Source organism: Diabrotica virgifera, chromosome 7, assembly GCF_917563875.1.
Source record: "Diabrotica virgifera virgifera chromosome 7, PGI_DIABVI_V3a".
Classification (NCBI taxonomy): domain Eukaryota; kingdom Metazoa; phylum Arthropoda; class Insecta; order Coleoptera; family Chrysomelidae; genus Diabrotica; species Diabrotica virgifera.
The window spans coordinates 196,488,329-196,510,805 of NC_065449.1; the positions used below are offsets into that span (position 1 = coordinate 196,488,329).

At 35.3% G+C, this 22,477-nt stretch overlaps 1 protein-coding gene across 1 annotated transcript in view; it reads left to right on the forward strand.

Annotated features, from left to right (window-relative positions):
- The window catches only part of LOC114334912 (cilia- and flagella- associated protein 210-like), a 65,900-nt gene that overhangs the window by 14,282 nt on the left and 29,141 nt on the right, over positions 1 to 22,477 (forward strand). The window contains exons 2-3 of the mRNA XM_028285049.2: positions 15,476 to 15,629; positions 16,057 to 16,282. Coding sequence (XP_028140850.1) covers positions 15,476 to 15,629; positions 16,057 to 16,282 — 380 coding nt within the window. The remainder of the gene's footprint in view (positions 1 to 15,475; positions 15,630 to 16,056; positions 16,283 to 22,477) is intronic.

Genomic DNA, 22,477 nt, shown 5'->3' on the forward strand with positions numbered 1-22,477 from the left:
AACAAACAACTCCGTTTATAGTTTATGCCGATTTTGAATGCCAATTACATAATTTTACGGATTCCAATGTCAAATTGAGTAAAACAGCAAAATATCAGAAACATGTACCTTTTAGTGCAGGTTATTATTTTAAATGTGCTTACGATGACAGTTTATCTTATTTTAAGAGCTATAGAGGTGAAAATTGCATGGAGTGGTTTGCAAAAGAAATGGCTGAAATTTCCAAATTTGTAAATTCCAAGTTGAAAACAATTATACCTATAGCCGAAAAGACTAATACAAATGGAGCGACTGTTTGTCATATTTGTGAGAAACGCTTTTTGGCTACAGATACAATTGTAGTAGATCACAACCATTTTACCGGAGAGGTACGTGGATTTGCACACCAAGCATGTAATTTGAACTTTAAAAAATTATTTGTTGTTCCCGTGGTTTTTCACAATTTTAGTGGTTACGATTCGCATTTTATGATTATTGATTTATGCAAACATGGGCACTTGAGTCTACTTCCAATTAATAAAGAAAAATATATTTCATTTACATTACACTCTGACGAACATCAAATTAAATTACGATTTATTGATTCACTAAGATTTATGGGAGCTTCACTCGACGAATTAGCATCAATTTTAGACACATCGGAAAAGAAGATTTTAAAACGAGAATTTAGTAATTTAGATGATGATACATTCAATTTGTTAACTTGTAAAGGAGTATTTTGTTACGATTATATCGATAGCGTGGAAAAATTAGATGAAACTTCTTTACCCAACATTAGGCATTTTTATAATAAGCTAAATAATGAATATATTAGTGAAGAGAAGTATGCTCATGCGCAGAATGTTTGGAATAAATTTAATTGTAAAAATTTGGGTGAATACAGCGATTTGTATTTGAAAACAGATATTCTGCTGCTGGCTGATGTGTTTGAGCAGTTTCGACAAAAATGTCGAGACACGTATAAACTAGATCCTGCTTGGTATTATACCATGCCAGGATACACGTGGGATTGTATGCTGAGATACACAAAATGTAAATTAGAATTGCTAAAAGATGTGGATATGATTTTGTTCATGGAAAAAGCCATAAGAGGCGGAATATCTGTTTGCAGCAACAGGTATTCGGAGGCCAACAACAAATACATGTCGACGTATGACCCCACACAACCCTCTAAATACATCATGTATTTAGACGTGAATAATCTGTATGGCTGGGCCATGAGTGAGGCTTTACCAATAGGAGGATTCAAATGGATTGAAGATGGTACCAAATTTGGTGTTGCATCAAAATCCACTAATCTTCCCGAAGGTCATATTGATATTATGTCAATACCAAATGATGCGAAAGAGGGCTATTTTTTCCAAGTTGACTTGGAGTATCCACGCGAATTGCATGATAAACACAAAGATTTTCCATTTGCTGCCGAACACCGCATTCCGCCCGGTTCAAAATTGCCAAAGTTAATACCAACCTTATATCACAAAACAAAATATATTATTCATTATAGAAATCTTAAACAGGCATTAGAGAACGGTTTAATTTTAACAAAGATACACAGAGTGTTGAAATTTAAACAATCTGCGTGGCTGCGACCATATATTGAGTTAAATACCAACTTACGAACAGCAGCCACAAGTAGCTTCGAAAAAAATCTCTTTAAATTAATGAATAATGCTGTGTTCGGTAAGACAATGGAGAACATAAGACGTCATCGTATCGTAAAATTATGTAAAAAATGGCATGGAAGGTACGGAGCTAAAAATTTGATTGCAAGTAGTCGATTTCATAGTCGAACGATCTTTCATGAGAATTTGGTGGCTATCGAACTGAAAAAATCAGAAGTATGCTTTAATAAACCCCTGTATATAGGCGCAGCAATCCTTGATATATCCAAATTATGTATGTACGATTTTCATTATAACTTTATGCTTCCAACGATGGGAGAAGAAAACTGTTCATTGCTGTACATGGACACAGACAGCTTTATTTATGAACTGCAATGTTCAGATGCATATAGAGAGGTTTTAAAAGCATATCCAAGCAAATTCGATACCTCCGACTACGCCGAAAATAACCCATATGACATAGAACGATTAAATAAAAAAATCCCTGGATTAATGAAGGATGAGGCAAATGGGAAAATAATTACACATTTTATTGGGCTAAGATCAAAAATGTACACATTTAAAATGCAAATAACAGACGTGGAGAGGGAAAAAGAAAGACAACGCCTGGAACGAAAACAACTAAACAAAGAGAGAATTGAAAGCGACGTAAGCAATTTGGGAATAACCAAAAAGGCAAAAGGAGTGAAATATAATGTCGTTCGAAATAAAATTACGTACGAAGACTATGAAAAATGTCTTAAAGAATTCAAAATTCAAAACGCAAGCCAAAGATGTATTCGGTCATATCAACATTCAGTATTTAGCATCGAACAATCCAAAACGGCTCTAAGTCCTTATGGCGACAAGCGGTACTTAATACCAAAATCATTTAATACGCTTCCGTGGGGGCATTATAATACATAAAACGGCAGTGTCATCACTAAACATTTATTTGTTGTTGTTGTTGCAGAAATACAGCAAAAGAAAAGATGGTAACAACATTACGCACACAATCTATAAAAACTATTTGTGAAAATATCTTGAACATAACTGAATTTGTTGAGATGTCACCACTGCCGTGGAGCCTTACTGTAGAAATTTGTAATAATTATAGTATTTATCGCTTTCGAAAATTATATGAAACTGATTATTTGCATAAAATACAAATATGTGATCAAATAGATTTTGAACAAACAAAACGTGAAAACGAAGCAGAAAGAAATCATCTTTGTGAGTCAAATTATTATAAAGAGAAAGAACTTAATATGTATTGTGTTTGTTTTTCTGCATTTGTAGCAGATGCTATTGCTTTAAACTTTTGTTTTAGCTGTTTCAAACTTTTCCGAAACGTACTTAAATCAAAAAATAAATGTTATGGTTATGAACAGGTTCTTAATTGGAATGAATATCATGAATATGAAATAAAATATTTGTATGATTTAACAGATAATTGGTGTCAAAATTCGTTTGATCACGTCTTGTTTGATACAACTTGGTCCTTTCAATGTAGATGCTCAATGCATAAATAATTTTCTTCTTTTTGCGCAGTATATGGTTACTTAAAAAAAAAAGAAAAGATCACTTATCGCAAAGTTTTTGTAAATTGTATATAAAAAATATTATCCATTGTATAATGTAATTTTTATTAATAAAATTGTTTAATCTTAATTTTTGTTTGTTTTATTTATATTAGGTAAAAATAAAAGACAACATATTTATTAATATTATTTATTCACAACTATCCAAATCATTTACAACTTTATTGCTATAATACCATACATATTCATTCAAAGCTTGACTTAACAAAGTATCTGGAGAAATTTCACAAAACGCAGTTAAAGCGTGAAGTCGACTATATAAACTGTTACTCTTATGACAATTTTGCTGAATAAAGTATACAACATTTCTATAATACGAAAAAAACTGTAAATTGTCCAATAACGACACTCGTTGAGACACTAAATCAATGTTTGCTCTCAGGATCTGGCTTACATCATCTTCACATAAATAATATTCGATTCCGTGTTTCTCGATAGTCAGGAACTTTACATTTTCCATTACCAATTGTCTTAGTTTGCAGAAATCACCACACTCAAATTCGATTGGATCATACTCATCGGCATAGGTCGGCAAAGGTGGTATGAAAAATTCTTCCATAATTTGTATAAACATCTCAATTAGGGTAGTCCACTCGAATGTGTTTAAACTGATTCTTGTAAATTTACCATGTTGGTACAGAATAATGGATGGAGAAAACTGTCGAGCTGGAGATAGGCCAATTTTTATGTGAAAACATCCTATTGGATAGGTAGTTTCCAATAAATAATATGGTTCATCTTTGGCAGCTTCTTCATATTTTTCCAGTACTCGATCTAATTCAGCGTCGTAGATAATTGTCTCTTCACTTTCGTATCCGCTATCTTGAGAAGTCATAGTACTGCTGTTGCAACTGAATACACAAGTCGGTTGGAGAAACTCAAACTGAATGTGACGGATGGTTGCTGAGAGAATTTATACTTTTTCAATCCCCCACTCTTTGCGTGTAATTGTCAGCATTTTCTAAAAAATGTATGTCTACGCGGCGTATCGAAATATAGATCCTTAAACTACATCTGAACTAGTAATCCAGCTGTTGTGTTTGCTATCCAATCCTAACCATTTAACATACATTTTATTGCCTTTTCGTCTAAGTACTTTTTCAACCAAGTAAATGTCGGGATTTTTTGTTTTCTGTAATTCTTCTTCGTAAAACCCGCCGCTAATCGGTGTACCTTGCATGTCTTCGAGCAAATACGTTATAGGATTCGTTATCTTAACTTGTACAATTCTAAATAATTCTGTAGTCCAATTGGGCGTGTAGGCCTTTTCAAAGAAATGTTTTGCCTTTGATATACGTACAATGTCGCCAACTTTAAATCTCCGTGGACCGGCAATCTTTAAATGACTATAATTTTTGTTTAAAATGGCTTTTTCATTGGATTTGTTGACATGAGATGGCTTGTATCCTGTTTTACTGTGCTTTGTATTGTTGTATTCCTCAGTGACTGTAGGTAGTGCATCTAGCCATTTGTATGATCCATGTAAACTAAAATACTTGTACAACTTTGCTTTCAACGTTCTAATAACTCTTTCACAAATGGCAGCCTTCTTAACCGTGTATGTGCTGTAATGATTAATTTCGTGTTTTTTCATTAAATTTTGAAATTTTCTGTTGTAAAATTCGGTTCCCTGATCAGATTGTAGGTTTTTCGGAACTCTTTGAGTACGGGCGAGAATATCCGAAAATGCGCGAGTAATTTCCTCACCTGTTTTGTTCTTTAGAGGACGTGTCCAAACAAATTTTGAAAAACAATCAATTACAACTAGTATTAGTTTGTAATTTTTATTTTGGTGCGCATAAGGACGCATTTCAGCCAAATCCATCTGCCACAAGTCATCGATTCCTTTGATTATTGTTCGTCGACGAGGATAGTTTTTTCGTGATGGTTTATGCAACTCATACACCACCTGTTCCTTTTCTTTAGACATTTTTATAAACGACTTTCAATTGCTGTTAGGCGGGTATCTATATTCATCGAATGAAGGTTGTCTACTACATCCTGTAATGCCGCGTTCATTTCTTTTATCTTCTTTTCCATCTTCATATCGTATATCGCATGATGTGCAATGGTTTCTGCAGCCGATTTTATATTCTTATCCGTATCCTTTTTTAGTGTATTCAAATCATCTTTGAATATTTTTTGCAACTTTTGCTCGAGAAGTGGAACTGTGGTTTTATGAAGCTCTTTTCTTACTTCGTTTAGTTCCATGGTTAAATTCTTTATATCATTAGTTTTTTGCTGCAACAACTTATTTACATTATTCTCCGTGTCCTTTTTTAGTGTATTCAAATCATTTTTCATTATTTTCTGCAACTTCTGCTCGAGAAGTGGAACTGTAGTTTTATGAAGCTCTTCTCTTACTTCATTTAGTCCGATGGCTAAACCTTCTATCTCCCCAGTTTTTTGCTGCAACAACTCACCATGTGTTTGAATTAATGGTGACTGTATGTTACGCAACTCATTTATTTGTGCATCGACGTATTTTTTCGTTGCAGCATCACCATTTTCTGATGGATCCTTGACATTGCAAATTTTCACATTTTCGGCATTAATATTTCCGTCAGAAGTATGTGGAAATGTAACTCGCGTCACCTTTTGAGCGCTACCACCACCACCACGAGAATGATGACCGAATTTGTCGACACTCATAATGGAAATGATATTGTCATTCCCAGTTACTCTATTATATTAGCTTCTTTTAGTTCATTGATGATGGCTACAATTTCGTTGTCGAGAGATGTGTTGCCGGCGTCTTTCGAAGCCACCAAGAGTTGAAGACGATCCACCAATTCATTTGGGTCGTCCCAGTAAATATATTCCCTAGGCAAATCATTGTATGTCAAATGCGTAGGTAATCCAGAACCGACATCTCCTCTACTAGTTTCTGTATGACGACGTTGAGGTATTAATGATGGAAGATTAGGTTTAATAATTTCCTTCCACTTGTAGCCGTGGGTTCCCTTTAGTGTACCATCCCGTCTTTTATGAGCGCCGGTTATATCCAACAATGAAATATAGGATCCTGGACACCCATATAAAAAGCATGGAAAACGGAAAGTTTACCATGGACAGTAAAGTCCTTTGTGAACATTTAAGTCAAACTTGGACAAAAATTCAATACAAATTAAATGGAGTCAATTCTTTGTTACACATTATGCAGTCTAGGTTGGACTGGACTATTCTAAATAAAATTTCTAAAATAATCGCATTCAAAAAGTGTTTTTGTGTTAGGAAATAAAATATCAAGATATTACTTATTATTTATTAAAGATATTACAATAGTTCCAGTAATTTTAAGATAGTTTTTCTTTGCAGTTCTGCCTTTTTATTTAAACCTAAATTCATTAGTTCAGTAATAATTTTACGTTTCTGAAGCATTTTTTCTTTGTATGATTTTCGTATGGTCATCCCCCGTTCAGTTTTGTAAAATTGTCTTCTCTTTTCATTGGCTTCATCTTTTCTTCTAATACCTTCCTCACCTCTTTCACACTTGCAGGTTGATTTTACGTGTAGTTCATGCACTGAAGCATATTTTTCTAGATTGCTAACGCCTCTGCTCGCTAGGGTAGAAATTTCATTACGTATACTTCGACAGAATTTTCCTCTCGAATGTAACCACTCTAATTTAAATACACTTCTCTCGTAATGGGAGTGAGGTTTACCTAAAAGTCCATCTCCATCTCGACGAAGGGGTTTTTGACCATCAGCACATGCAATGTATCTTAAAACACCAACACAATGATCCAAACAAATAATTTTTCTAAACGTAGTTTTTGGATGTAGTCTTTTCCCTGCACGTTGTATTTTCTTCTTGTAAGCCAACATTGTAGATCCATTTGTAAAGTGAATTAATGAATGCAGATGTTCGTGTGCAGTACTTCCGTCGTCTGCTACTAAATGACAACGGCAAATGGAATACCATTTTACATTAGGAGCACACGCTAGAAGAGTAAAGTCACTCTCATTTAAGAGTAAATGATACCATTCTCTTGGTGACTCTTCGTAATCCTTTGCCATGTCCGCTGGCGGAAGAGCTTTAATACCACTGACACTCAAAAGAGCCAGATAGTCACTTTTTGACAAAATAGACATATCTTAACTGGCTATTTAATAACAAAGAACTGAAATCTCAAAACTGTCTCACTAGACTAAGAGTCCTTACGAAGTTGTTAAATTTATCTACCAGTACAGCCTCCCCCACCCTAACTGATTATTTCACGCATGCGCTATTACCATGGTCAAAGTCTCGTTGAATTTGCTGATATGCAGAAAACGTGACGCCACGCTCAGATTTTTTTATTTCACGCATGCGCCATTAACATGGGCAAAGTTCAAAAGATCGTTGTCTATACTTGTTACTAACGATGCTAATTCAACAATTTGACTTGCTGTTCTGGCACACCCCCCAAATCGCAACCCCACGTTAGGTTAGGCCAGGGTAGCAGAGGGTAGCAGAGCGTCACAGCATGTCTCAGCGTTACCCACAACATTCTCTGCTACCCTCTGCTACCCTGGCCTAACCTAACGTGGGGTTGCGATTTGGGGGGTGTGCCAGAACAGCAAGTCAAATTGTTGAATTAGCATCGTTAGTAACAAGTATAGACAACGATCTTTTGAACTTTGCCCATGTTAATGGCGCATGCGTGAAATAAAAAAATCTGAGCGTGGCGTCACGTTTTCTGCATATCAGCAAATTCAACGAGACTTTGACCATGGTAATAGCGCATGCGTGAAATAATCAGTTAGGGTGGGGGAGGCTGTACTGGTAGATAAATTTAACAACTTCGTAAGGACTCTTAGTCTAGTGAGACAGTTTTGAGATTTCAGTTCTTTGTTATTAAATAGCCAGTTAAGATATGTCTATTTTGTCAAAAAGTGACTATCTGGCTCTTTTGAGTGTCAGTGGTATTAAAGCTCTTCCGCCAGCGGACATGGCAAAGGATTACGAAGAGTCACCAAGAGAATGGTATCATTTACTCTTAAATGAGAGTGACTTTACTCTTCTAGCGTGTGCTCCTAATGTAAAATGGTATTCCATTTGCCGTTGTCATTTAGTAGCAGACGACGGAAGTACTGCACACGAACATCTGCATTCATTAATTCACTTTACAAATGGATCTACAATGTTGGCTTACAAGAAGAAAATACAACGTGCAGGGAAAAGACTACATCCAAAAACTACGTTTAGAAAAATTATTTGTTTGGATCATTGTGTTGGTGTTTTAAGATACATTGCATGTGCTGATGGTCAAAAACCCCTTCGTCGAGATGGAGATGGACTTTTAGGTAAACCTCACTCCCATTACGAGAGAAGTGTATTTAAATTAGAGTGGTTACATTCGAGAGGAAAATTCTGTCGAAGTATACGTAATGAAATTTCTACCCTAGCGAGCAGAGGCGTTAGCAATCTAGAAAAATATGCTTCAGTGCATGAACTACACGTAAAATCAACCTGCAAGTGTGAAAGAGGTGAGGAAGGTATTAGAAGAAAAGATGAAGCCAATGAAAAGAGAAGACAATTTTACAAAACTGAACGGGGGATGACCATACGAAAATCATACAAAGAAAAAATGCTTCAGAAACGTAAAATTATTACTGAACTAATGAATTTAGGTTTAAATAAAAAGGCAGAACTGCAAAGAAAAACTATCTTAAAATTACTGGAACTATTGTAATATCTTTAATAAATAATAAGTAATATCTTGATATTTTATTTCCTAACACAAAAACACTTTTTGAATGCGATTATTTTAGAAATTTTATTTAGAATAGTCCAGTCCAACCTAGACTGCATAATGTGTAACAAAGAATTGACTCCATTTAATTTGTATTGAATTTTTGTCCAAGTTTGACTTAAATGTTCACAAAGGACTTTACTGTCCATGGTAAACTTTCCGTTTTCCATGCTTTTTATATGGGTGTCCAGGATCCTATGACGACGTTGAGGTATTAATGATGGAAGATTAGGTTTAATAATTTCCTTCCACTTGTAGCCGTGGGTTCCCTTTAGTGTACCATCCCGTCTTTTATGAGCGCCGGTTATATCCAACAATGAAATATAGTCTTTAACGTCTTCTTCTTTAAAATGATCAGGGTCTTTGTAAAATATTAACTCATATAGTCCACGTGTCCCTTTAACATATTTTCCTTTCGTTACAATCCTACCATCCCGAGTGAAATTAATATCAGTGGAACCAAGTGCCCATTTTGCCGTTTTGCTATCATAGGTTGGACCGTATACCTTATCTATTTGATCTGAAGATATCCCGTGATTTATCACGTAAGGTTGAATTAGAGAATGATATTGGTCTAGGTAATCTTGAAATACTTGTTCGGATACTTCATCTTGCGATTGGTTTGTTTCTATGTTATCTTCGTATTCTTCATCTTCTTTATCGTTGTTTTCAAACACATCTCCATCACTTATAAATGATAATGGTGGTGTAGGATTTTCCTCTCTATCTGGCTCTTTTTTTAGTCCTACTTGTTCCTTTTTCACCTCTTCTTCTTCTTCTTTTTTAACTTGTCTAAACTTGTTATCGATAGCATGATGCAACGTTTTTGATGATTGCGCAATATTCTTGAGTGGTTTCGAGATTGGTTTAAAAAGTTTATTCAACAAGATCAACCTATAGTTATTCCATTTAGAAAGTGGGAATTGCACGAATTGCCTACCATTACCAAAGGTGCTAGGCGTGAAGTTTGGGCCGTCAAAACTAGCACATCAGTTGAAAGACCACGTTATGTCATTGTTTTCTTTCAAACAGGCAAACGTAACACGATTACAGCTGATCCTACCTTATTTGACAATGTTAGCATCCAAAGTATTAGATTATCCTTAAATGGAGAATATTGGCCAAACGAGAGAATGCAGTTGGATTTCAGCAAAACTGACTACAACGAGGCCTATTTCAACTATACCGAATTTTATCCCAGCTACGTACATTCCCACCAAAAGCGACCTCTACTCGATTTCTCAGCTTTCAAGAATCGTGCATTGTTCGTCATCGACTGTTCAAAACAAGAAGAAAGCATGAAAGCATCCACTGTTGACGTAAAACTAGATATTGAAGCACATAATGGTTTTCCCGAAAATACCAAGGCCTACTGCATTATAATTCACGACTGCGTAATGGAGTACTACCCACTTACCGAAATTGTAAAAAGTCTAAATTAGACGCATAAAGTGTCAGTAGTACAAGAGCAGTCATCATGAGAGTAGCATTCGTAGATATTCAGGGATTCGCTGTGGACGGGTGGTTTGTTCCCAAAGAACTTACCATCGAAATAGGTTTTAAACGAAGTCATTACATCTTTTTACCTCCGAAACCATTCAATGCGCTAAGTAATGATGATAAGAAGACAGCATCATACGTGGAGAAAAAACTGCTTGGCATTCGATATTCTGATGGAGCAGTAGAATTGTCCAAAATAAATGAAATACTAGAAACCAAGTTGTTGTATGCAGCCGATTACATATACGTTCGAGGAGAACAAAAAGCAGAATTTTTAAGCAAGAAATGTCACATTTTTGGAGTTTTTCCCCTTATTATTGATGTTTGCAAGTTTGATGGCACGCCTCTTGCTACTGGAAACGTTGGTCCTGCTACAAACCCCTGTCACGCCGTTGGACTATTTTCGTGTACAGAAAGAAATGTGGATCGTCTACGTCACTGGTTTTCTTATACAATATTACCATTGTAATTTTTCTATGTATAAATAAATATTTTTAGAGAGAGATTTTTGCTTTTTTATTTAAACACCTTATTTACTGATCAAGTCTTATATTACATGAAGATTCAAATTTTCTCTTTACAATTTCAAACATAATTTTTAAAATTAAGATAAATATAGATGCTAATATTACACAAGACATTGCAAAGACATTGTCTATTTCACTTTTCACATACTCGCTGGTGTTGTTGCTGGCACCCATGGTGTAGGCTGAATACGTCTCAATGGATATGTAGCTTGTGGTAGTTTTCTAAAAGCGTAAAGACCTTGCTGCTGCTGCTGTAAATTCAACTCTTCAGGCTTCCACGTTTTGTCCTCAATATGCAAACTATCGAAATGTCTTTTAATTTGTTTTATATCCTCATATGATTTAATATCTTTATTTAACTGATTAAGTTTAGTTTGAAATTCCATAACCCTATGTATGTACTCGGTGGGATTCATATCAGTACTGAACATGCTCAGTGTCACAATGTCTCATAAATGCCACGTTCTGCGTCAAATGTCGGACGGAAAACTGAACAATGTCACATATCTACGTCAAATGTCACGTTCTGCGTCGAATGTCAGCGCTTTGCCACGTCACACATAAATGTCACGTCATACGTCAAATCTCACGTTCTGTTAGGCACTATACGGAAAAGAAGAAGAACTGACAGTTAATATTGAACGTTGACAGAAGAAGAATTGACAGTTGGCTTTTCCACGCAATCGTTGACATAAGATTTAACGGACGAAAAAAGAAGAAGAAGAATTGACAAACGAAAAGAAGAAGAAGAATTGACAGTTGGCTTCTGTGTCGCCACCGCTTTCATTTGACACCCCATACGTCAAAATCGGACCAATAGCAACGAAGATATGCTGTAATGCCCTTTTGACACTGCCGCCATCTTTTTTATGTGTTCGTTACCCCCTCCCCGTTCCGACGAGCCCTCTTACGTCAAAATCGGACCAATAGAAACGAAGATATGACGTAATGCCCTTTTGGCACTGCCGCCATCTTTTTTATGTGTTCGTTACCCCCTCCCCGTTCCGACGAGCCCTCTTACGTCAAAATCGGACCAATAGAAAAGAAGATATGACGTAATGCCCTTTTGGCATATTCCGATGCGCACGCCACATACTACGTTCAACCCCCTTTTTCATCCCCTTTCCAACGATACGTCACACGTCATCCTACGTTAAGCCGTTTGGCATTTATTAATATTTAAGGGTTGCGATTTAGGGGTTGCGCCAGAAACCGCTTTGCCTATCTACTGTGTATGCCAAATTTCATGTCAATCCAAACGGACATCGAACTTATCGAAAAAATTTATTTGTTTCTTGTCTCTGAAACGCATTTCACAAATCAATCCTACATCAAATTTAAAGGTATATCATACAATACACCCTGACAATGCGGCCAAAGGAGGCAGTGTAATCATCATAAAGGGTAATATATGTCATCATGAAGAGTTGGAATATAAAACTGAACATATTCAAGCCACTACAGTACACATAAAAACTAAAACTTTTAAAATAAATATAAGTTCAATATACTGCCCACCTAAACATTCCATTAAAAAAGAGCAGTATAATGAATTCTTGAAAAGCTTAGGGGAAAGGTTCATTATTGGAGGTGACTTCAATGCAAAGAACACACACTGGGGCTCTAGAATCACTACTACTAAGGGAAAGGAGCTTTTGTTAGCCATTAAAGAACAGAGGTGTGAAGCACTATCAACTGGTAGACCAACCTACTGGCCTACGGATAGAAACAAGATCCCTGATTTAATAGACTTCTTTATTATTAAGAATATTTCAACTAATTTCATAGACATTGATGACTGTTGGGACTTAAATTCTGATCATTCCCCTATAGTACTAACCATGAGTGACAGGATTATTAAAAAACAAAGTAACCCCACATTAACAAATAAATGGACGGATTGGGATAGTCTTAAGCTAAGCCTTGAAGAGAGAATAAATCTAAGTGTACCAATACAAAACGCAGAGCAATTAGATAAAAAAGCAGAATTGTTGGTGAACAATATCCAGCAAGCAGCATGGGAAAACACTCCTACGCTGAAACCTAGGCTAAAAGGAAATAATTATCCAAAGGAAATAAGGAACATGATAATTGAAAAAAGAAAACTGAGAAGAATCTGGCAACAAACAAGGTCTCCTCAAGATAAGACTAAACTAAATCGTGCAAGTCAACAACTCAAAAGAACTATCCTACAATTAAAGAATGACTCGATTAATTCTTACTTACAGGAGCTAACAGATGACGGTAGTACAGATTATTCCTTATGGAAAGCCACTAAAAGACTGAAAAGACCTATTATGCACTCTCCTCCTATTAAACTAGAAAATGGTAACTGGGCCAGAAGTAGTGCACAAAAAGCAGAGCTATTTGCCATACATCTTGAAAATACATTCAAACCAAATGAACCTCAAGGGGATGAAGAAAGATGGGAGGAACCTGTTCAATTAGAGGAAGAAATTCGGCTAACTACACCAAAAGAAGTACTTGAAGAAATAAAGGAAAATATTAATCCGAAGAAAGCTCCGGGCTATGATCTAATTACGGGTGAGCTGTTGAAAAATCTTCCCCGAAGAGCTATCGTAAAATTAACAAACCTCTTTAACGGTGCATTCAGATTAAAATATGTAACAATGATATGGGAGATGGCGGAAGTCATTATGATTCCTAAACCAGGAAAACCAGCTAATGAGGTTTCGTCATACAGACCGATATCTCTGCTTCCTGTAATATCGAAGCTGTTTGAGAAACTGCTCCTTAAGCGAATAAAACCAATTATTGAAGCAAGGAATTTGATACCGACACATCAATTCGGATTTAGAAATAAGCATTCAACAATTGACCAGGTGCACAGAATCACAAATATTATCGAAAGATCCCTAGAAGAAAAGAAAGTCTGTTCAACTGTATTCCTTGATGCTGCACAGGCTTTTGATAAAGTCTGGCATGAAGGTTTAACATACAAACTAAAATGTTTTTTACCTATACAGTACTCAAAACTTTTACAGTCATACATAAAAGAACGACATTTTAGAATTAAGCAAGAAGACTGTTTTTCAGACTTAAAAGAAATTAGAGCAGCTGTTCCACAAGGCAGTGTGTTGGGTCCGGTCCTATACCTACTATACACGTGTGATATACCTGTACTGGAAAACAACACAGTTGCCACCTTTGCTGATGATACAGCTATTCAAGCAGTAGGGACGACAAGTGAAGAGGCGACCAACAAGGTCCAAATAGCAGTTAACCAAATCTATAAGTGGACACAAAAATCGAGAATCAGGCTAAATGAAGCTAAATCTGTCCATGTTAATTTCACCAACAAAAAAATACAATATATACCAGTTATAATCAACAACATCCAAGTACCATATGCAGATACTGCTAAGTATTTGGGTATAACATTAGATGCAAAACTACGCTGGAAGGTGCACGTTAAGAAAAAAAGGGAAGAACTAAATATAAGATATAAAAAAATGTATTGGCTAATTGGAAGAAACTCCACATTGCCGATGCATAATAAGTTACTAATTTACAAACAAATATTGAGACCTGTATGGACTTATGGATGCCCACTATGGGGGTGTACTAGACCAAGTAATATAACAGTAATACAAAGATTCCAGAACAAAATACTAAGAAATATTGTAGATGCTCCTTGGTATGTTACAAACAGTGATCTCCATAAGGACCTAGGAATGGAAACTGCGGATATAATCATCAAGAAGATGGCAGGAAGTCACGAGCAACGACTTCACATGCACGAGAATATTGAGGCAATCCAGCTCCTCGATACTACTGGGCAAGTTAGAAGACTGAAGAGGACAAAACCTTATGAACTAGTTTAAGTGATAGGTGATAGTGAAAAGCAGAGCATAGTGCTTGTGCGCGCTAGTGTGTATGCTAGAATAGTGCACTATCTTGTTAGGTTAGATAAGAGACGCTATGGGGCAAGCTCTTAATTTTAAGGAACAGTAATAATTTAGGTTAGATTAAAATTGCTCATTGGTCAAGTATGACCAGATTGTAATTGTAATAATCATCATCGTAGTGATGATTATGGGAGAAAAAAAATCCAAACGGTTCTTTAAAATTTAGAGGTTTTGCAATATTTTACCTTTAAAGAACGTACTAAGATAAATTTTGTTGCTATCCACTGCGCATTGGAGGTGGAACCTGGCCGGAGTGAGGTAGAGGTAATGGAGTTTGACGAGATCTATGAGTACACAAGTTTAGGTGTTATTTACAAGGTCATAACCTATCATAACCTGGCCATGGCCAAGGTCATTGCCTAAGGTCATAACCTATGACCTCGGCGTAAACGTGCTCGGCGTGATGTAAACTCGTGTACTGCATCGGCATGACTCTTAGCTTTTGTCAAAATCCATTACCTCTATAAGTATAATTCTTTTTAGTTACGGAGAAATTAATATCATAGCTCACTTCTACATCCTGAATTTAATCTTTACTCTACAGTTATCTTGTTTGATGAATTTTTGTATTGTTAGAATATAAGAAAACGGAAGGATGAGGAACGTATCCAGGCGATAGAAAATGAAAAAGCAGAAAGGGCCAGGAAGTTTCATGAACTACGCAAGGAGCAGGAAGAAATACGTAAAGCATTTGTGGAAAAAGCAAATAGAAATATCTTTATGAATAAAGGTAAATCAGCTCTTTTCATTTGACTGTATGGGATCTGATAGTAACCATTCCAGTAGTGCAGTAAGAATATCTCTATTAATACTACCAACAGTTCTCTAAATTGTATTAGGATTTCTCACCTTTTAACTTCTAACGTTTTAATTTTTTTATTTTACTTTGGTTATTTTGGTGTTTTTTTGTTGTTGTTTTATATTTGAATATGTAGCAAAAGCAATTTATACTGTTTACCCACAATTTCACTGTTACATTGCAGTCCTTACATTTGTTTTACATTTAACATTTGCATGTTCTACATGCATGGAAGCCAGACAGCCTACTGCCAGAGCTACTCTTGCCTTCTTTTTGGTTGTACTATACTTTATTACAACCCTGTGTAAATGAATAAACAAAACTAAAATTATTGACTAATAACTTTGTTTAAATACAGGGAATGCCAAACAATTAACCAGTGCCTTCATCATGAGTGAAGTTTTCTATGAGCGAGAAAGACAGAAAGAATTCAAACAATTTTTAAAGGAACACGAAGAGGAGGAGTATGCACAGGAAGTTGAGAATGTTCGAGAGGTAGCAAGGGAAGCCGCTGAAGAGGAGAAAGAACATATAGAGAAAGAGAAGAAAAAGAAACTGGAAATGGGAGAATACTTTAGAAAAGAGTAAGTACATTAAGATATTTTAAATGTTTAAATAATAGCATATTTTATATGACAATTGAAGGGTTTGGTGCAATAACCGGTCAAAGACCACTTTTGTCGAAATTAAGTTTATAACATTTCTTGCCTTCATAAACACCTCCGCACAGTTTGGAGCAAGAATCGTACACATACTGTCAGGGCCGGTTTTACGGTTTTGAGCGCCCCGTGCAAAATAAAATTTGGCGCCCCTTCATACAAGAATATACAAATTTACTGCAAATATAAAAAAATAGCAAAAAAAGTAAAAAATCAAAATTTCACCATAAAGAACTATGTAAAAATATATTTATATAAAAAGAGTACAATAGTCATTGTTTATAACAAATTCAATATAGTTCATAGCATATCGAGCACATTTGAAGTTCAAGCGACGAAAAAGCGAGGTAATAGATAAATGCACATTGTCAAAAAGCAGAAAAAAATGTGTATAAACATTTTACAATATCAAAAAAATATGTTGATTGTGCGCAAGTTATAGCTGCATCCCCAATAACTAAATTGAGGGAGTGGCATCCACTTAGCATAAAAGAGCACGAGGATATTCTTTGCAAACGCGAGCCTTGTACACATATCCTTGGCCTTACAATCACCTATGTAAATTCAACTAAAATCATTCATTAATTTTTTTTTATTATCTCATGAGTGAGTCTATGACTCGATACCTAGAACCAAGCTATGGTTCTAGGTATTGAGTGACTATATAATGGGATTTATCTCATTATTTAGATATTTTAGAAATCCTTAAATTACCTTAAAGTATTCGTTAGATATTTATTTATAAAACAATAAATATTACGCATATTTGTTATAATAATTGCAAAGTAGAACACCTTAGGTAAAGTCCACGTTTTGCTTACTCAACAAGGTTGTGATTATTTATTTTGACACACTAACGAAAATATATACAAACATATTTACAAAACGAAGTATTTGATAAATATGGGAACACGATCAGATTAGAGTTACTAGTGGGTCAGTCGAATTAGTTAGTTAGGTTTGGGAGGTTGCTGCCGTTAGAGCAGAATAATGTTCTATCCTATCAACTGAATACATTTATATGGTATTAATTTAACCAAATAAAGGAGTTATGAGCACATAGTGTATTCCTGATATCAATCCCATCACCAGAGCAGTTTAAATCTCCACATACCACCATATGGCGATCCTGCCAGGATCACCATATGGTGGCTCCTACCTTCTGAGCCACCTTAGATAATTAAGGGTTGGTTACCCCCCGACCATAAGGGTTGATGTAGTAAATAACTCTCACAGTTAATACATTTATTATACGTTGGAGTATTTAACGGTAAGTAGCTGGTGGTATAATATTTGATTAATGCGATGTTACCCGCTGGAATCTCAACTACCAATTGAATAATCTTTTCTCCGTGAAAGTATAATTAAAAGTCGATCGTCGTGTTTATTGTTTTGATAGAAACAAGAGTGAGAGTGATATCAAAACTGCTGACTGGACTAGATTACAAATAACATATATTAATTATTATTGCAACTTGACCTTGTATCAAAAACCGCATGCATTGATGTGGTAATTTAGGTCAATCGTATTTAATAAAAACAAACATATTTGTTTTTACCACGGGCATTTAATTATTAAAGAATTTGTCTTAATAAGGTGTTTACTGAGATGCGGTGTATCCCAATACAAATAATAGACTACATAATAAAATTAAACCCGTTACTGTGGGATAAGAACATCAGTATAAAAACAAAAAGGAGAATATATAACACCATAAGAGGTGTTCTGACTAATGGGTGTGAAAATTAAATAAAAATACGAAAACCAGATGCAAAATAATAGCAACAGAGTTGGAATAGCCAAGGAGAAGCTGTAGAAGAGATAGAATATAAGACATAGAGATTAAGAAAAGAATGGTAATGAATTCAAGAGATAATAGACTACATAGAACAAAAGACATTAACCTGGTAAGGACATGGCAGAAGAGCAAAATCGTTGGATAAGCAGAATAACAGACTGGAGCCCGATAGGAAGAAGGAAGAGAGGCAGACCCCGAAGATCTTTCAGAGATAAAATGGACGAAGCATTAGAACAGAAATCTGCAAGAAGGGGACTGGCAAAACAGAAAGAGCTGAAGAGAACAGTGGAGTGAAAGAATACAGTGAAAACTGTGGAAATCCTTATATACAGGGTGTTTCTAAATAAATGCGACAAACTTTAAGGGGTAAGTATATGAAAAAATAATGACAGTTTGCTCTATAAACGTATGTCCGCAAATGCTTCGTTTCCGAGGAAAGAGGTGTTGAAATTTTTCTTACAAACTGACGATTTATTTATTGCTCTAAAACCGGTTCAGATATGCAAATGAAATTTGATGTGTTTTAAGAGGTAATTATTGCGCATTTTTTAACATAAAATTAAGAATTTTATATCTACTGTTGACGCAAATACAGGTAATGGTCTGAAGAAAAACATATTACGCACTGATATATTAAAAAAAATCATTTTTAAATTACTCGTTCAATTTGTGATACAAAAATCTATTCTTCTTTTTTTATGCAAAAAGTGAAATATCGTAACGCTTACAAAGTCTTCGAAATAAATTTGTATATTTTCATATGAAAAAGAACTTGTCATTTCTAATTCATACATACCCAGTTTGTTTTTTTTTTATTTCAAATTACACACCCACAGACATACGACAATGTTGATAATGCAAAGTTTACAGGTAGGCAAAACTATCTAACCATTGAGGCTATGATGACAAGCGCCAGTATAATAGACTTACTCAAAAAGGGGTCCTTATAACAAATCTACTGGGGGCCAGGCAGTACCTTGATCGGTAAATTGTTTTTAAACAACTTTTTTAGACAAATTCACAAAAATAATTTTTTCACTTCGAACAATTTTTTTTAGATCATTTGGGTTATTCTGAGCAAAAAAGGTATTTTGTGATTTTTCTCTAAAATTGATTGTTGTCGAGTTATACGCGATTTAAAATTTGAAAAATGCAAAAATAGCCATTTTCAAGGCTTAATAACTCGGTTAAAATTCATTATTATGAAAGTCAGAAAGTGACCAAATCAAAGTTTATAGCCCCCTCTACAAGATCCAGCAGAAATTTTTGTCACTATTTTATTACTAAGCTTTATCTTTAATTATTAACAATGAGCGCTAAGTGCGTATTAGGCGGCCGTCAATGGTGAGTGCTAAAGAGATGCACCATTCCAGCCATCCAATGGTGCATCTCACTCGCACTCACATTGACGGCGCGTGGGGCCTCAATTCACGGTTAGCGCTCATTGTTGATAATTAAAAATAATATCTTATTAATGAAATAATGACAAAAATTTCTTCAGGATCTTATAGAGGTAGCTTTAATCTTTGATTTTTTTAGTTTCTGACTTTCATAATATATAATATCGTATGGCATTTTTGCCTTTCGGACAGTTCCGGCGCCAATTACATCTTTAGCCCTGTTTCAAGTAACTAGTGTCGATGTACACTAGCCCAGGGGGACCGACTGCTTAACGTGCTCTCCGAGTCACGGTGAGACGGCTCGTGTCATTATTGAAAATGAAAATGGTTTGTCTTTAGCAGGGCTCGAACCCACGTGCACCGGCGTATGAGGCCAGCGATTATGCCGTTACTCCACGGCCGCTCGCTCAACTTTCACAATAATTATCTTAAACCGAGTTATTAAACCTTGAAAATGGTTATTTTGGCGTTTTTCAAATTTTAAGTCGCTAATAACTCGACAACAGTCAATTTTAGAGAAAAAAAGGCCCAACGGATCTAAAAAAAATTTGTACGAAGTGAAAAAACTATGTATTTTGCGAATTTGTTTAAAATCATTGTTTATCGCCAAACTTCACTAAAATCATTCATTATTGTACTCATTTGCCCTCATTTTCGGCAGTAAAGTAACACTTTGTTGTATTGAAAGAAGAATGTTACTTTACCTGCCGCGATAATTAATCAAATTAACCGAGATTGAATGTAAGTGGTCAATGGCAGCAATCGATTATTTATTTGAGTGAAATTAAAATTTATTTACTTTAATTATTAAAAATATTGTACAAAATTTATCTTATTATTAATAAAATTTATGTCAAAAAGTAAAATTCTGTAGTGTTTCGCAATTATATTTATACGAAATAAATTAAAACTACAGATTTAGTAATTAGGTAGGTATACAATATTGATAACTATCGATTAAACATCAAAACCGGCCATCATGCAAAAGTCATCTGTCATTACTGTCATTACTGTCATACGAATTTTTTATTTCGTCTCAAATTAAAAAAATTTCCTCAGAGTTGTAAGTAAGTGTTAATGTTTTTTATGATTAACGATACAATTTTGTACGCACCACCTCAATACTCTTTATCGAACGCGTCTGTTCCTCTGCTCGTAATATCAGACTCGTTCGATAAAGAGTCACTTTACTGACTGACTTTACTGAAATTGGTTAAACAATTTTTCGACCGCGGTACCGCGTGACACCCTGTGTATTTGTTATAAGGATTGTTATACGGATGTATTTCTTTGAGTAAGTTTGTGCAAAAAATCGAATCAGAATAATTTACCTAACGGGGGCGACGTTACAGACTATACTAATAAGTAGTTGAAACGGTCAAAACAAAGAAACGCACACTCATCAAAAATGCACTTGAGATTCTCGTATAATCAACATTTACTGAATCGATCCAGGAAGATTCAACTCCAACTAGTAAAAGTTTATTTAAATTTTTAAAATCAACTTTTACTGCTCGTTTCAGTTGGAGTTGACTCCAACTAGTTGGAGTCAACTCTAACTGAGAATCAACTTGAACTGTAACATATGTATAACCATTGATTGAGGTATTGAGGGTACCCTCAATACCTCAATCAACGGTATAATATTGTTACCATAAAAGTGATAGGTACCTGACAAAATGACCTTTAAAATCCATAACAATTTTTAGGTTGCATTATTGTTATTAGAGAATTTTTGTGGGCTAGAAATAGTTTTCTTATTATTACAATGATTCAATAATAATTGTCTTAGGAGTAATCTTAGCCCAAAGATAATCTATAAAATCTAAAAAAACAATGAATGTAAAAAATATTACATTTATATATCGGCGTCTGCGTCTCCCAAAATTTGGCGCCCCCCAAAATTTGGCGCCACGGGCGGTTGCCTGGCTCGCCCGCCCCTTTATCCGGCGCTTCATACTGTGTGAGAAATTCAATGTAGAACAACGTGGACGTTTATATTATTGCACCAAAAATGTTAATAGCATAGTCCGATCGATCGATATATGCACATTTTCCTTAAAAATATGCAATGTGCACATGGACTGTTATTGCACCAAGCTCTTCAATTGTCGTTGTTACATTTAGAGACACAACTGTCACTTGAAAACAAAAGCAATTTTCTTCTGCTTTTATCTTATTTTTCTGTTTTCTTTTTATAGCCTTTATATAAGCTGGTAAGCCTGTTTCCTTTTCCACAATTGTCTGCTGCATTGTTTATATGATCACTTTATCTCTTCCTTGGTCCTCCAACACTTCTTCGACTGTTTGGTGGTTTGTGTCGTGCTATGCTTACTATCCTATCATCTGTCATTCTGCTAACTTGTTCGTTCCATTTTCCATTTCTATTTCCTTGGTGTTACCTTTGTAATTATGTCTTCTACATTATACACACTTTTTATGTTTTAGCTTCTCTCTCTATCCAGTAGGCTTTTTTATGATGTTTTCCATGAGAATTTTCATCTCTGTCATTTCTAGCAGCCGGTTTGTTTTATATGTGTCCGGTCTCGTCTCCACCTAGTATGTCGTTATAGGTCTAGTTGCTGTTTTATCTAGATCCTTACTTTCGTACCTTTAGGGTAAGAACAGAACAAGTGGGTCGAGGTGGAGGTGGAGGTGTAGGTCGCGGTGGATGCTACTAGTTAAGTCGCGGTCGATGTCGACAGCACACAGCAACGAGGTCACCTGCGATGTTAGTCGAGCTAGTGACAAAAAGACTTTGCTTTTGCGATGTTGTGTCAGACAAGTGATGATAGTGATGAAATGTTAGCTGTAAATAATTAGATCCTTCTTCATATTTCAAAAATTTACTGAATTTAATTTATTTAGAAATTCAAAAATAAATCATCATTCTCTTTGCCTTATCCCTATGCGGGGTCGGC